The 17889-nt window shown below is 42.5% G+C and overlaps 1 protein-coding gene and 1 pseudogene across 1 annotated transcript; one reads left to right on the top strand and one right to left on the bottom strand.

Moving 5' to 3' along the window:
- The first annotated feature begins 3503 nt into the window (after positions 1-3503).
- LOC149435070 (E3 ubiquitin/ISG15 ligase TRIM25-like) lies at positions 3504-8159 on the top strand. Its single transcript, XM_089663047.1, has one exon. It carries the CDS (start codon positions 5962-5964, stop codon positions 7531-7533), a length of 1572 nt encoding a protein of 523 aa, XP_089519173.1. The 5' UTR covers positions 3504-5961; the 3' UTR covers positions 7534-8159.
- A 2123-nt stretch (positions 8160-10282) lies between these two features.
- LOC149435069 (U2 spliceosomal RNA) lies at positions 10283-10363 on the bottom strand (annotated as a pseudogene).
- Between the last annotated feature and the right edge of the window lie 7526 nt (positions 10364-17889).

Below are 17889 nucleotides of genomic sequence, written 5' to 3'. Positions count from 1 at the left end.
AAATAAAGAAGTATTTAGGCAAGTATTCAGTGCATTGTTAGTGATGACAAAAGAAAAAAAAAAAGCAAAAGAAAAAATATGGATGTGTCCCTGGAAATATTTGCGCCAAGTGGGAAAGGGTCCTATACCATTCTGGTCAAGAACTCATAGAACGATTTTTGGACCCCAGAGCTCATAGATGAGACATAGGATAGCCCGGGGAAAACCAGAAGAAGGCTCCTAACAAGTTCAAATGCGATGTCTTAAAGCGGAGTTCCACTCACCATGTCAAAAAATAAAAGTCAGCAGCTACAAAAACTGTAGCTGCTGACTTTTAAAAGACAGCCACTTACCTGTCCCGTGGTGTGTCCCCCGCAGCCCGTTTCAACAGCCGTCCTGTATTCCACGTGCCGGCATCTTCAGTGTGGGCAACCGGCTGTGACAGCTTGTGGCTTCACAGCCGGGTACCCACTGCGCATGCGTGAGTAGCGCTGCGCTTCATGAATGGTCCTGTAGTCTTCTGGTACCTGTCACATGTCCCAAAATACTACAGGGAGGGAGGACACCTTCTGCTTCCGATCGCCTAGGCGATTGGACCGGAAGAGGGTACCTGTCAAATTCGGGTACCCGCTCCCCCCACCCCCCAAAGGTGCCAATCTTTAATGGGGAGCAGTCCTTAAAGTGGAACTTCCCCTTTAGGGTGGAGCTCCGCTTTAAGGGCCAAGTCTCCATTTATGTTTAAATCTATCCCATACGGTTAGGGCCATCACCCTCAGTGGGGATGTCCAGTCTGAAAGCCCTCTGTAAGCGGTTGGTATCCTTAAGGCTCCAGTCAAATTTCTACCTGCCATAGGTTTTTCTAACAAAACCCACAATTTATCAGCAGAATTATGGTACCAGTTCAGTATCTGTATCAGGGCCAATGCTTTATAACAGAAGACTACATCAGGCAATCATAGACCAAAGTATATCTTTTGGCTACGTAGAACATTGTAGGCTTGATATTTCCCATGCCATACAAAGCCCTCTTCAAATGTCTAAAAAATGCCTGTGAGAGAATAACGGGGGTTTCAATCTTAGGTTGGTGATACATAGGGGAATATTAATTTTAATAACATGTATTCTACCAAAGGATGTGAGAGATAGGCCTTGCCATGTTTTAAGATCCCCAATCACTCTGTCCAAGAGGTTGGCATAGTTGCGGTCATATAGTCTCTTAAAATCTAGGGAAATACAAGTCCCTAGATATAGGAGAGAATCCGTCCACCAAACAAATGGATCGTATTGGCATATGGAGAATGATAGTCCTATAAGGACATTTATCAACAATATTTCAGATTTGCATAATTAACCTTAAAGTGGGCAGCTAAGTGGTTAGCACTTCTTCCTGGCAGTACTCGGGTCGTTGGTTGGAATCCCAACAATGGCACCACCTGCCTGGAGTTTGCATGATCTCCCTGTGCCTGCGTGGGTTTCCTCCGGGTATTCCAGTTTCCTCCCACACTCCAAAGACATGCTGGTAGGTTAATTGGCTCCTGTCTAAATTGGCCCTAGTATGTGTATGTATGAATGTGAGTTAGGGACCTTAGATTGTACACCCCTTGAGGGTTAGGGACTGATGTGAATGTACAATATATATGTAAAGCACTGCGTAAATTGATGGCGCTATATAAGTACCTGAAATAAATAAGTTAGTTGCCTAAACCTGTGTAATTCAACCATCAACACTGGGAGGGTGTTATGTGGTTGGGAAATGTAAAAGAATACATCATCTGTGTAAGCAAAAAAGTTTGTTTTGTAGAGCCTATATGAATTCCCTTAACCCCCCCTGGCGGTATTCCCGTGTGTAGCTCGGGGTAAAGTTTCAGCACCACAAGCAGTAACCCCCCCGAGCTACACTCGGGAATACACTGCAGCGTTGCTCTGGGATCCCTTCTGTACTTACCTTGTCCTGCGCTCCCGCGATGTCCCTCCTGTAGTGTCCCCGGCAATGTAATCCGGCTGATGCCGGCATCTGTCATCTGTCTTCCGGGTTCTGTCCCCTGCAAGCGTCGGGATGTACGGGGGACGGAACTGGCGGGAAATTTAAAAATGACAAAATGTGACATTCACTAAATCCACTAAAATCACATAGTATAACATTCCTGTATCAAACCATTTCACATACATTTTGTCCCGAGTGCTTTGTCCGGCACCCTGCCTGCATTTTTACTGTTCTTTCTGCCTGGAAACTGAGAAACGTCCATGGCGTCCAAAAAGCGTCCCTTTAGGTCAGACGCGGTTTTAGACCATCTAGAGAACAGCGATAGTAAATCAGAACCACTTGCAGAATTGAGTGATAATGATTCGTGGGGGAAATTCCTCATCAGACACTGAAAACAATTTTGCTCAGCGATGTGCGAACTTGGCTCTATATTTCAAATTTCAGTGTTTTTGGTTTGATTATATTATTGAATTACATTTATTATTATATTATTTTTTATGATTATTTATTAAATTATAATTTATGATTTCGTGTTTCAAATTTTATCATCCCCGGGATGTTTACTAGACTCTTGTTCGGACAGATTTCAGTGAGTTATTCCTAAAAATTACAGGCCTACCATAAAAAAACAACATATTTCCATGAAAAAAAATGTACCGCTTTGAGCACAGAAATACAGACATAATCAGACCGCTAGGGAGGCTACTGTCTCCATTGTCTATGACCTTTCAGAGTAGTGGCTTCAAGGCTAAAGAGAAAAGTAATGGGGGCAGTGAGCACCCCCCCCCCCTGTCAGGTTCCATTACAGAGAGAAAAGAAGCCTTACTTTTACTCATGCCTCAGACTCATGATAGTGTGCCAGCAATCCAGCTCATCATCCACTCTCCGAGACCCCAATTGCATAGCATTTCATCTGTGTACACCCAATTTACGCAGTCAATGGCCTTTTCGGCATTGGTTGACAATATAAGTTAAGGAGCTTTTTCTAGGCTGCATTTTGCCTAGTGCAAACCAAGAAGAGCTCTGATGGTGGTGTCACCAGCCCCCACAGCCCGTCATAAACCTTGTTTGATCAGTGAATACAATTGAGGTCACATGGTCATGCAGACACACAAGTAGATGTTTATACAGGATCTTAGTATCTGCATTTAGCATCGGGGCGGACTGACAACTCATGGGGCCCCCCGGGCAATAGGGAATCATGGGGCCCCTGTGTCCTTGCCCAAACTCAAAAAAGCCTATGAAAAAGGTACAAGGGGCATCTCATGGGGGCCCCCTACTGACCCTGGGCCCTCGGGCAGTGCCCGAGTTTCCAAATGGTCAGCCCGCCACTGTTTAGCATAGAGATTGGTCTGTAATTCAAACAGAGTAGAGCTGGCCATAGATGGTTCAAATCTCAACCATTTTAGCAGGGACTGGCAAGGATTCAAACCATCCCAACCACAGTACCACCTGCCTGGAGTTTGCATGTTCTCCCTGTGCCTGCATGGGTTTCCTCCGGGTACTCCGGTTTCCTCCCACACCCCAAAGACATGCTGGTAGGTGAATTGGATCCTGTCTAAATTGTCCCTAGTATGTGTATGTATGAATGTGAGTTAGGGACCTTAGATTGTACGCCCCTTGAGGGTTAGGGACCAGGGGCGGACTGACAACTAATGGGGCCCCCGGGCAATAGGGGATCATGGGGCCCCTGTGTCCTTGCCCAAACTCAAAAAAGCTTATGAAAAAGGTACCAGGGGCATCTCATGGGGCCCCCTACTGACCCCGGGCCCTCGGGCAGTGCCTGAGTTTCCAAATGGTCAGTCCGCCGCTGTTAGGGACTGATGTGAATGTACAATATATATGTAAAGTGCTGCGTACATTGATGGCGCTATATAAGTACCTGAAATAAATAAATCTACGGTCAGGCTGAGTGTACCCAAACTGATTATTGTACGACTTTGGTATGACCAGCCTGTCAGATTTTTGTTACGATTACTGCCACTGGCTATAGCTGCTAGCAATCATCGCTGTGCTCTCCTGGCAGGAAGGGCTCTCCTCCACACCTCAACCTCACAGGAGAACACAACAGCTCCTTGGGAGGGATTCCCCTATCAACACTAACAATGGTCATGGGGCAATCAAGTGATTCTCTCTCCTGCAACCTGCTGTTTCTCAGCTTGTGAGGGGCTCTGTGAACCTGATCTATCTTGATAGTGGGGGGGGGCAAAGTCTACCAATATTTCTTGAGAGGCCTTGGACTGTGTTTAGTAGATCCTGTGGGTGAGTGACTTCAGGAAGGACCCTAATGAGTATGTTCTGCCTCCTGTCCCTGTTTTCATAATCATCCAATTGGTCTAACATGGTACAGAAGGCTTTTAATGGCTTCTAAGGCTAGGTTTAGATGTGCATCTAAACCCATCACTCCTCTGAAGAGCGATCTATAATCAGATCGCTTTTCAGAGGCATTTGAAGCAGAATGGAGGCAATGTGATTCCTCCACACTGACAAGGCACAAAGTGCAGCATTGCAACCACGGCTGTTGCCATTGCAGCTTTAAGGGTGGACAGCAGGGGGCTAAAACTACATGTCTCTAATTGGCCTATGGAAGACCATAGATCACGGGTATCAAACTGGCGGCACTCCAGTTGTTGCCAAACTACAAGTCCCATGAGGCATTGCAAGATTGACAGTTACAAGCATGACTCTCAAAGGCAGGGGCATGGTGGGACTTGTAGTTTCGCAAGAGCTGGAGGGCCGCCAGTTTGACACCCCTGCCGTAGATTATGCTCGATTCCCACATCAATGCAGCCAATGTCGATGTGAGAATCACTCCCACAGCACTATTCGGTTCTGGGAACCTCTGCCGGCAGAACACAATGATTGGTGTTGCCGGCTATAGCCAACGGCACTAATCATTTGGGATAGACCTGACAGGCTGCTTGTGCACAACCAGGGTGTCCATACATGGACCAATATTTGACCGGTGCATGCTGAACTAGCCAAATTTAAAGTCATATATGGCCAGTTTAAGGGCGGCAGACACTCCATTGTAAGTTGAGTTCATCACGTATAATCTTTGATTTGTATTCTCTTCTATTTTCACATTTCATAGTTTGCTGTGACCATCCAGTGTTTTGCTTTTCAAATATATGAAGGCTGAAATCTCCTTGTTCTCATCTCTTCTGCTCCTACATGCACTCTGAAAAGGTGCAATTTGAATCAAGAAGATGGATTAAGTTTTGTGATGCACAATCTGTGTGAGTTATTTACAAAACTGTATATCTTCATTGGATACCGAAAGTTTGGAATTTAAATGATATGTTTAATTGGCTAAACTATGTTTCTAAAGGCACAAACTTTTGGAACATCTTAGGCCAATTCTGATTTTACAATTCGGAAAATAGTGGAACCATTTTCAGAATTTAATAAAACCAGACCCAATGAGTCCCAAAAGATTGTATGCTTAACAAGTTAGGCAATCAAGTGTAAACTTTCTGCAATCATCAATGACTAACATGGTACAAGACTGTCTGTCTTCACAGAGAAAGGGTTTCCTGGGGGGGAGGGGGTTGATCTCACTTTACTAGGAGGGAAGACCTCACTTTACATAACAAAGCATCCCAACAAACTCACTACCAGTGTAGAAGACTGAAGCTGCAACTCTTCCACCACCAGCATACAAGACCGAAGCCCCAACTCTTCCACCACCAGTATACGAGACCGAAGCCCCAACTCTTCCACCACCAGTATATGAGACTGAAGCCACAACTCTTCCACCACAAGTATATGAGACTGAAGCCACAACTCTTCCACCACCAGTATATGAGACTGAAGCCCCAACTCTTCCACCACCAGTATACGAGACCGAAGCCCCAACTCTTCCACCACCAGTATACGAGACCGAAGCCCCAACTCTTTCACCACCAGTATATGAGACTGAAGCCACAACTCTTCCATCACCAGTATATGAGACTGAAGCCCCAAAATTGTATCACCGGTTAAAGTCCTTCTGCAAAATGGCATCTGCTGACCTGAGAGATGAGCTTAAGTGCGCCATCTGCCTGAACCTTTATAAGGAGCCCATATCACTGAACTGTGGACACAGCTTCTGCTGGAACTGTATTGTGACTCTTCTGGATACACAGGAGTGGTCTGGATTTTATTCCTGTCCGGAGTGCAGACAGCATTATACAGAGTATCCTACACTGGAGAAGAACCAGAAGCTGTGTAACATCATGGAGTGTTTCAGATCTGCTAACCCGAAGGACACAAAGGTCTGCTGTACGTACTGCGATTCTTCTACATTAGCTTCTAAATCGTGTCTGTTATGTGAGGCCTCATTTTGTGAAAAGCACCTAAGTAACCACAGCAAGTCTGTGGATCACATTTTAACCAAACCAACCACATCATTTGGAGACAGAAAATGTTCAACACATAAAGAGATCCTGAAATATTTCTGCACAGAGGACAATGAGTGTATCTGTATGTCCTGTTGGGTGGCTGGAGAACATAGGGGACACCAGGTGGAGCTTCTGTATGAGGCTTCTGAGAAGAAAAAAGAGAGAATGAGAGAATCTACAACTGTATTGGAGTTTGAGAGACACGAGGTCTGGAGGAGATTCCAAAATCTGGAAAATCATAGGATACTAGAGGACAGGAAAAAAAATGTTGTTACCGACAGAGTCACTGAGCTGTTTGGAGACATCAGGAAACATCTGGATGATGTAGAAACAAGAGTCCTGGCTGAGCTCTCCACAGAGCAGGAACAGATTTCCCACTCAGTTTTTGATCTGATCCAGCAGTTGGAGCAACCGCAGAACAAGCTGTCCAGGAAGATAAATCAAATGAAAGAAATATGTAAGTTCCGAGATCCATTAACGGTTTTGAAAATGCCACCAATTGGAGATGACATTGATCCTGACATAGAGGATAGAGCCAACATTACAAGAAATCCTGGATGCATGAATGAAGAAATTATCTCAAAGATTCTAGAAAGAGAACTTCACAACTTGACTAACAATCTGGAGGAACTGCTGGAAAAGAAACAATTTTCAGTGATCAAGAAATCCAACATTTTGCTGGATTTAAATACGGCTCATGATAATATTTTTATATCAGAGGAAAAGGAAATAGCCTCTTATACCGACATCGGAGAGAACAGACCGGATGGTCCAAAGAGGTTTGAATCCAGCCATGTGTTGAGTGCACAAACCTTCATATCCGGGAAACATTACTGGGAGGTGGATGTGAGTGAAGCCAAGGAATGGCTGATCGGGGTGGCCACTGACAGCATGGAGAGGAAGATTGCAGGAAGTGAATTTATGATAGGTTATAATGACAAATCATGGGGTCTAGGTCAAATAACTTCAGGGCTCCATGCCAGGCATGGGAACACTGCTGCACATATAGAATCCAAATCTCTACTAAAGACTGTTGGGATCTATCTGGAGTATGACTCTGGCCGCCTGTCCTTCTACCAGCTGTGTAACCCCATCAGACATCTCCACACCTTCACCGCCACCTTCACTGAGCCCCTCCATGCTGCTTTTTATGTTTTTCCAAAAACCTCCATCAGAATAATAACTTAAATTCCGGTAAAATGTATAATTACATTTTCTATTGTATTTGCATTTATTACTGTAAAATGTATTTATAGTCCTAACTTTAGTTTTGGATAGAGTAGGGAAGGATTAGAACCCCTGTCTGTCATTTAGCTAGTTAGATTCACCCTCTCTATGTCTTGGTCACTGAGAATTAAAGCAGAACCTTTTTTCATTTTGGTTAGAGCAAAGGTGGGTTTATTTTTTGCCATCTGTATTCCACTGGGAATATTTTTCTTTACTTCCTGCCAAATAGCCAGAACTGAAAGTGAGAAAATCTCTGCAAATTAAGGGAATTCCTTGGGGGCCAAAGGTGAAAGAAAATCTCGCGATACATTGACAAGTGTTTTACCCTTCTCTATTCTATCAAAAACATCTAAAAAATTATAGCTATAAATATACTTTAGAATTAATTCAGTTATATTTAACCCTTCTGTACTCCATTGAAAATAACTAAAATGTTTCTTTTAGGTTATCCTGGTCATGACAATTAGTGGCTGGCAAAACAATTAAGACCATTTATTACCTTTATTTTCAATTTTATGATCTTGTTAGTTTTTGTAGAACACTCTTTCTAATATTTATCTTCAATTTCTGATCCTTCTGCCAATAAACCTTTCTGCATTCTGAAAGAAGTGTGTGTCTCGTTATCTGTACAATGTTACCGTTTTATATATTCTCTAACGCAAAGTAGCAGGTCTCCTATAAGCTATATTATATGTGATATATATTTCAAAGTGTATAAATGGCCAATTTATATTTTAAAGGAATGGTACCCATATGGAAGAAAAGTATCTTTTAAAAATATTCTTCCTAAATATATTGATATATATTTGAAATACTACAATTTTGGCCGTATTCAATATATTAAAAAAAAAAAAAAAAAGTGTGTGTGTGTGTGTGTATATATATATATATATATATATATATATTAAAAAAAAGCATTTCAACATACAGTGTGTATGTTTGTATATGTATGTATATAGATATATATCTATATACATACACACTGTAAGTTGAAATGCTTTTTTTTTATATATTACAAAATATATGAAAATATTTTTAATATTTTAATATATTCTTTAGATTTTTTTTAACATATAAAAAAAGTAATTTTAACATATTTGTAAATGCATTCCAAAAATGTATATTAAAAGAGGTATTTTTAAACACATACAGTATATTTGAAAATGTAATATATTGTGTAATATATAAAAAAGAGGTGTGTGTTCATGGGTCCCCAGGCAATAGTAGATCATGGGGCCCCTGTGTCCTTGCCCAAACTCAAAAAAGGTACCGGGGCATCTCATGGGACCCCCTACTGACCCCTGGCAGTGCCCAAGTTTCCAAATGGTCAGTCCGCCCCGGTATGTATGTGTATATATTGAATATGGCCAAAATGGTAGTATTTCACATATATGTCAATATATTTGGGAAGAATATTTTAAAAATACCACCTGCCTGGAGTTTGCATGTTCTCCCTGTGCCTGTGTGGGTTTCCTCAGGGTACTCCAGTTTTCTCCCACACTCCAAAGACATGCTGTTGGTGAATTGGTTCCTGTCTAAATTGCCCCTAGTATGTGTATGTATGAGAGTTAGGGACCTTAGATTGTACACCCTTGAGGCTTAGGGAGCAGGGGCGGACTTACCCTGACTGAGGGCCCGGGGTCAGTAGGGCGCCCCATGAGATGCCTCTGGTACCTTTTTTTTCATAGGCTTTTTTGAGTTTGGGCAAGGACACAGGGGCCCCATGATCCCCTATTCCCCGGGGGCCCCATGAGTTGTCAGTTCGTCTGTTAGGGAAATATATATGTGTAAAGCGCTGCGTCAATTGACAGCGCTATATAAGTACCTGAAATAAATAAAAATATATTTAAAATATATTTTCTTCCATGTGGGTAAGGACATCTGTCAGGGTAATATATTTATTTTTCTGTTTTATAGGCACCAGTGGAGGACCCGCACCTATGGTCAGAGTTCAAAACGATTTTATTCAGTAGAAAAAGAAAGCTGGAAACATGTTTTATTTTTTTTTTTTTATATTTTTTATCAATTCTTGTGGTTTGGTGAAACTTGAAAAATTAACATAAAAAAAGTGCACTCACAAAAGTGAAAACACGAAAAAGCGCACAGGGTTTACACCTAGTCCTCCTCCGCAGAGAAAGCACCCTTACCCTGAACCCTGGGGGGGGGGGGGAGACTCCTTACAGGGACTGAGGTACTCACTGGTCCACCTGGCTGAACCGGGCAGACTCCTTTCTTTGGGAGGTCAGCCCAGGTACTAGGGAGACCCCATGGGGGGGGGGACCTGACCAAAAGGCCATGTGCCCCCCCCCCCCAGGACTTTCAGGGCAGGCCGGAGGACCTACACCCTACTAATCAGGGTTGTGAAATACATGCTGTGCAAGTGACACACACACATAAAAAGGGAAGGGGGTAGTAGATGAGTGCAGGTGCCATGATGGAATCCCATGGTGGGCCATTTGGCCAGGAATAAAAGGCCCGGCCCTAGAGGTAGGATGTGAAGAAGTGTGGCTGATGCGGTGACCTTGGTGCCAAAAACCCAAAGTGAGCCCCCTCACGGTGAGAATTATGGCACCCCTGGATGGCCACCCCAGGGGCACATACACCACAGGCTTCATTCGCAGCCCAGCCCTCGGCCAGACCAATGCAGCTCTAATCCCTACCATGAGAGCCCTGCCATCACCCCCCACTGCTCCATACCTAATTACACCAGGAGGGGTACGAACTGTTGTCCCCCCCCCCGGATCCAGAACAGATACTACATTTGATCTAAACCAAAAGGCCGAGAAGCTGTAAAGATGTGTTGCAGCCCAATGAATTGGTGTTAAATGTTACTAAACCCACAACAGTACAATCAGTCTGTAGATGCAGTAAAGCATGCTTGTTATACTCACTGTGGGACCTAAGGGGTTAATCCTCTGCATTGTGTAAAAAGGCTGTTTGATCCTGTCTTCTCTGATCCTCCCCTTCGGCTGTCCTCAATCCATCATCTGATAGCACAGAGCCTTGGGGGCAAGCTGCACATGCTCAGCTTGGTGTGTGTTGAGTGAGTTTTTTTTTGTCTTTGGGAGAGTGCGTGTGATCAGCACAGGGCCAATCAGCACTGTCCAGAGGGTCAGGGGTCATGAAGCCTCATTGGACAATCGGAGGGGAATGAAAATTCTTCCTTCAAGCTTTAACCAGTGCTCAGCTGGACACTGATAGAAGTCACAAGATTGCTATATACCGTTGATGAGAAAAGGGATTTAGCGATTTATATTTGTTAAAATAATTGTATTTCCATGTTGTGTGTACGGTGGGAGACCAGACCAAGTGGTACTAAACCCAGGACCCTGCATTCACTATAACACTTATGTAGAAACCAAACAACTTTATACGGGTGATTGATACCAAAACAAGTGCTGCAACTGGTTGGTAATATGATGACTCCATTGCTGTAAATACATGTTACAAACTAACACATTATTCATGTAACACAGTGTGTGTGAAGGAGCAATAATTCATGGCAAATGGTTGATGCCAAAATACCAGTGCTATAAATAGGTATTAATACACTTTCTGCAGAAAACAAACTTTACACAAGTAATTGATACCAAAGTGCCAGTGCTGCGCATGATTGGTGCTACCACAACCCCAGTGCTGCAAGTCCCTGTTGCAAATACATTACTAATTTAAGGAATGTGTAAAAAAAAAATATATATATATAATAACTTTTTGCACGTAACTGATACCAAATAAACCAGTGCTGCAAAATGAGATTTTTACACGCAATTGATGCCAAACCACCAGCGCTGCAAAATTAACTTTTGCTGATGTATAGAAATTGGTATTACTACATGTTATGCAAAAAACAAGCGACTTTATAGGTAATCGATACCAAAGTAGCAGTGCTGCAACTGGCTGGTAATAACCCAAACCTAGTGCTGTACACGTGCTGCAAACTAACAATAATTAAAACAGTTTAAAAAAAAAAAAAGGAACTTTTTTGCAAGTAATTGATGCCGAAATATCAGTGCTGCAAGCTGAACCAATTTTGGGGCATATACATATGTCTCCATGCACATGGGGCGTATTAATAATGCTGGTAATGTTAGCTGTGTAAAGTCACAGTAAAAATGGGGGTTTTTCAGCTTTTTTTTTAAATGTTTTTGCTTTAGCGTTTTGACAAAAAAAAAAAAAATTTTGGGTCCAAAACCACCAGTTTGCTGCGTTTTACCGCGTTTTTTAGTGTTAGAGTGTTTTTACAGCTAAAGAACTCCTCATGCACGCGGGACGTTTTAATAACGGTGGTAAGATTAGTTGTGTGAAGTCATGTTAAAGCGTTTTTGTGTTAGTGTTTTCATGACCTTTTGCTGCGTTAAGCATTTTTGTTTAGGTTTTTTTTTTAACAAAAAAATATTTATTTTTAGTCAAACATCCAAAAATGCTGGTTTGCTGCAATTTAATGTGTTTTACCACGGTTTTCAGCGTCAGAGCGTTTTTACAGCTAAAAAAAATGTCCTCATGCACACTTGACGTTTTGATAATGCTGGTAATGTTAGCTGTGTAAAGTCGTGATAAAAACGTGAGTTTTTCAGCTTTGTTTAAATGTTTTTGCATTAGCTTTTTGCCGCGTTTGTGTATTTTAGTGTATAAAAAAAAAAAAAAATCAAAACTTTTTTTGGTCCAAAAAACATCCAAAACCGCCGTTTTGCAGTGTTTTTCAGCGTTAGAGCGTTTTTACAGCTGAAAAACTCCTCTAAGCCCTCATGCACACGGGACGTTTGATAACGCTGGTAACATTAGCTGTGTAAAGTCACATTAAAAACGTGAGTTTTTCAGCTTTTATTAAACGTTTTTTGCATTAGCGTTTCACGTGTTATTCCATGTTTGTGGTTAACTTATTCTAGGACCAAAAATACATTTTTTTGTCTAAAAAACGACCAGAAATGCTGGTTTGATGCATTTTACAGCATTAGAGCGTTTTTACAGCTAAAAAACTCCTCTAGAATCCCACTAGTTCTGGGGTTTTTTTCCAGCCAAAAAACATTGGATTACAGTCTGTGTGTGCATGGACACATAGGATAACATGGGAGTTTGACTGTAGAAAAAAAAACAAACAAACCTCAAATGCCAAAAACAAGAAGTGTGCATGAGGGCTTAAAACCCACTAGTCTTGTTTTTTTTCCAGACAAAAAATGCCTCTGCCAAAAAAAAAAACAAAAAAAAAAAACACGTTGATTGCAGTCTATGTGTGTATGAACACATAGGATAATATGCTGGGGGGGTTTACTGGCTGTAGAAAAAAAAACATCAAAAAGCCAAAAACGTCCCGAGTGAATGACGAAGTAAAAAGTCCATCTATATGTGACCAGTTTTCCCCAATGATGGTGCCACCTCCAGTGTTTTACTGTGAAATGAAGTGTGTTCAAAATCTTCCACCTCCATGCCAACTAAATGCTCACCTCAAGTATTGGATTAATATACAGTATAGGTTTATAGATCACGACTTCCTCAGGGGAATGTGATCTAGGACGCAACACGTAGGGTAGAGCCAAGTGACATCACTTCCTGTCTGTAATCAGCACAGGAAGTGGTGCTAGTGAGCGATATTATCAAGTGTCCAATTGATTGCTTGATGCTGACATATTATCATTGCTTGTGAGCACATTTATTTGAAACAAACAGGCAAGGACATACTTCAGTACTGGTGGCATGTTCTGTTTGGGGTACACTATCCAGCCATCCAAGAGGTACCACCACCCCTGAAAAAGGAGCCCACCTTGGTGATCTTGTAGGGAAGTGCCCCAGGCCCATTGGGCACTGCAGAAGGGGGCATGCCATGTGACCTGTCCTGTAGATATGTACAGTACTTGAGGTGAGCATTTAGTTGGCACAGAGGTGGAGCACCTAGAGAACACTTCATTTCACAGTGGAGGTGGCACCATCATTGATGAAGACTGGTCATGGATGGACTTTTCACCTATTTATATGCAGTAGAATAAGTTCAGTTTGCAGCACTGGTGCTCTGGTATCAGTTAGTGTACCTGTATAACATTCATTTTGTAGCACTAGTGTTTTGGCACCAACTAGGGTGTTTTTTTTTGTACACAGTTTAAATTAGTAATATGTGAATTTGCAGCACTGAGATTGAGTTATTACCAGCCAGGAGCAGCATTGGTACTTTGGTATCAATCACTGAGAAAGTGGTTTTTCACATAAGGTGAATTAATACCAATTCATATACATCAAAATTTGCAGCACTGGTGCTCTGGCATCAATTACATGGAAAAAGGCCATTTACGGCCCTGCCGTTTTTGGCAAGCTGTTACTTAAAAATTTTTTTTTTTTTTTTTTTACACAAACAAACACCATTAAAATGAGTAATGTGTTAGTTTGCAACAGTGACTTGTAGCACCGAGTTTGTGACATTACCAGCCAGTCGCAAGTATCAAATACCTGTATAAAGTGGTTTGTTTTCTACTGAAAGTGCAAAATCTTTTTAAATTTACACCAAAAATAAATGCATTTGCAGCACTGGTGTTATCATCAATTCTTTGATATGTATTGTTTCTTCATACTCACCCTTTAACCGCCTGGTTCACACCAATGCGTCATTTTTGTGCATTCTGCAGAAACGGACTACAGTTCTTTATACATGGTTTGCAACATGTTCACATTTGTTTTTCAAGCGTCTGCATTTTTTTTTTTTTTTTGAAAAGGGGCAAGGATTTATTTACATGCAAGAGAAGCTGCTGAAATGCATTTTGTGTTTTTTTTTTCTGCCCAGCAAAAAAAAAAAAAAAAAAATTACAAAAAAAAAAAAAAAAGATAAATAGCATTATGCGCTCAGTATCTCACACCTTTAGAAAACAAGGTCTACTAAACTGATTAAAAAGTGTTCATTTTTTTTTTAAGCAGAGTATAGCATCAAGTCAATGAAACTCCTGGGATATTGGTCAGGTAAGTAGCAGAGGGGGTTATTAATTAGGTTCAGCTGCTTTGGTGTTCATGAAACTAACAACAGATGCACTAGATGGGCAGCAATGAGATGACCCACAAAACAGGAAGGGGGTTACAGGTGGAGGCTGCTGAATTTTTCGACTGTTTTTCACTAGTTTTGCATTTGGCTACTACTGGTAACATGAGGGAATACCTGGACCCTACAGAGGTTGCAGGGGCAGTCCTACTCCAGGATGGTACATCAATATGTACCACTGCCAGAAGGTTTGCTGTGGCTCCCAGCACAGTCTCAAGAGCATGGAGGAGATTCCAGGAGACAGGCAGTTACTCTAGGAGAGCTGGACAGGGCTGTAGAAGGTCCTTAACCCATCAGCAGGACCAGTATCTGCTCCTTTGTGCAAGGAGGAACAGGATGAGCACTGCCAGAGCCCTACAAAATGACCTCCATTAGGCCACTGGTGTGAATATCTCTGACCAAACAATCAATAACAGACTTCATGAGGAGGGCCTGACGTCCTCTAGTGGGCCCTGTGCTCACTGCCCAGCACCATAGAGCTCAGTTGGCATTTGCCATTGAACCCCAGAATTGGCAGGTCCCCCACTGGCACCCTGTGCTTTTCACAGATGAGAGCAGGTTCACCCTGACCACATGTGACAGACATGAAAGGGTCAGGAGAAGCCGTGGAGACCGTTATGCTGCCTGTAACATGGTGCAACATGACCGTTTTGGTAGTGGGTCAGTGATGGTCTGGGGAGGCATATCCATGGAGGGACACACAGACCTCTACAGACTAGACCACAGGTGTCAAACTAGAGGCCCTCCAGCTGTTGCCAAACAAGTCCCATGAGGAATTGCAAGATTGACAGTTACAAGCATGACTCCCAAAAGAAGAGGCATAATGGGACTTTTATTTTGGCAACAGCTGGAAGAGCACCAGTTTGACACCCCTGTGCTAGACAATGGCACCCTGACTGTCATTAGGTATCAGGATGAAATCCATGGACCTATTGTCAGACCCTACACTGGTGCAGTGGGTCCTGGGTTCCTCCTGGTGCACAACAATGCCCAGCTTCATGTGGCGAGAGTATATAGGCAATTCCTGGAGGATGAAGGAATTGATACCATTGCATGGCCTCCACGCTTGCCTGACCTAAATCCAATAGAACACCTCTGGGATGTCATCTTTCAGTCCTTCTGATGCAACCTGGTTGCACCTCAGACTGTCCAGGAGCTCAGTGATGCCCTGGTCTAGATCTGGGGGAAATCCCTAACTGCCCAACTGTGTAGCCAGACATACACTGCTTCCCAGAATTTTTAAGATTTGGGCTTAGGGCAGAAACCCCCCCCACACAGACTAGTATGTACACCAAAAGACAGATACAATTTTTTTATTCACAGACAAAAAAAAAAAAAAACCCACAAGACTTAATCCTCCAAATGATTAAGTCCATATGAGATAAAAGATCACAATATAGAATCAGAAATGCAAATCTACACAACACCATAAGCATTACATTTGTGATTTCATTGTGTCAAAGCAACATGTAGGTATTGAGGTTATGCATCTGTCCTAGAGCGCCATTAACACAATGAAATAGTTTGACAAACTATACCTAAAAATTGTACCCCCCCCCCCCATAAAACGAAACATCTGAATATATTGCGATGAGTATATAAACATTTCTTAAATATCACTGAGTATTTACTAAGGAATCTTGCTCAAGGCGAGATCATAAACCGTAGTAACTTTATTCCATCCCCTTAAATATGGCTGGACTCATTGCACTGATAATCGTCTGCAGAGGGTTATAAGACCGTATACACCTAAGACTCCACCATACACCAATTTTATTATAGGGATTTTTATAATGGCAACAATGTCCCCAGTGCTTTACATCCATTGTACATACCCTCCCCGCCCTCAAGGAGCTTACAATCTAAGGTCATTATCTCACATGCACATACTAGGGGCAGTTTAGACAGGAACGAAACTGATGTTTAGAGCACTTCAGTTACCTGCCATGTTCCACAGAGAAAACCCAACCAAGCACAGAATGAACATGCAAACTCCATGCAAGTAGTTGCGATTGAAAACCAAAGACTGATAGAAGACAGAAATACTAGCTACTATGCCACTGTGCTACCCCCACTGATGTTTGGCTGGCTCCTGATGAACCAGTCAAAAGTCATTATTCCCTGTTGCCACCCTCCCAACATCTGGCCAGAAAAGTGTCAGTTGAATGGTGGTTACATCCACTGTTTGGGTATTTTGATAGCCATAGTGGCAGATTCCTCAATCTGTGTTGTATGGCATGGATAGAGGAACCCAACTTTTCAGCCAACCTGAAGGGGACAAAAAAAAAAAAAAAAGTGATTGTGGGTGGCTGAGTAGCATAAATCAGTGCATGTTTAAAAATTCCTTGTGGTCAATAGCACCCCCCCACAAGGTGATGGACTGTATCCCAACACCCACAACAACCCAACCCCCCCCAAATGTGAAAAGGTTATCTGCACCAAACATCTAAACCAGTGGTCAATAGCACCAGCCTTGTAGAAGTCACACCCGGGTCAGAATTGTCCTCCCATCAATCCTCTTATTGCAGCTGCTTCACATGCTAGCTGCTATTTAGTAAAACTGCTATTGACCACAATAAAATGTAAAAAAAAACAAATACACCAATTTATGCAACTTTGGCAGGATAACAATTTATGCTACTCTATGCCACCCACAATACTAGATGGATACTAGGGCTGGCACCAGTCCACAGCCTGGGCATTGGGAACCTCTGATCTAAGTTAGTTAGCCACATTGGAAAATTTGGACAGCCCCTCCAGTCAAGGGACAGCTGGGAGCTAAACAAACGTCTAGTTCAAACAAATCCTCCTGTCCCACTTTCTTCCTCAGCTGTCCCTCTGTTATACAAGACCCAATATTTCATCCAACCTCTTTATGGATTTTCAAAATTAAAAAAAAAAAAAGTTCCCTTCCCATCTCTAGTCACGGTTTTAGAACCCAGAAATCCCACAAAATGTGGCAACAGCCAGTGTTCTACATTTCACTTAGATGAATGATCATATGGGGGGGGGGGGGGGGGGTGGTTGGAAGAAAACTGCAGTTCAGTTAGGAAACTAATGGGGCAGCTTTTGTAGATAACCATGAAAACCTGCCTAGGTTGTGATAGGTTTGCCTAGCAAGTTGTAGTATCAGTCCCTCCAGCAAGGCAGCTACCTTGGATATTACACACCTGGGGCCCAAATTAGGAGATGAACATGCAAGGGGACATTCTTGCATGTTATAGACCTCTGTGTATGAGGGGGATAGCCAGGGGTGTATTTACCACAAGGCATTTGCCTAGGGCGACATTTTTCAGGGGGGC

Source organism: Staurois parvus, unplaced genomic scaffold (assembly GCF_062004578.1).
Source record: "Staurois parvus isolate SC_StPar_1 unplaced genomic scaffold, SC_StPar_1.0 ptg001616l, whole genome shotgun sequence".
Classification (NCBI taxonomy): domain Eukaryota; kingdom Metazoa; phylum Chordata; class Amphibia; order Anura; family Ranidae; genus Staurois; species Staurois parvus.
The sequence above is the reverse complement of the archived record's forward strand: the minus strand, read 5'-3'. Positions and strand labels throughout refer to the sequence as shown.

Excerpts from the sequence above, each read along its gene's own strand:
- LOC149435070 (XM_089663047.1), top strand. The coding sequence starts at position 5,962 with ATGGCATCTGCTGACCTGAGAGATGAGCTTAAGTGCGCCATCTGCCTG.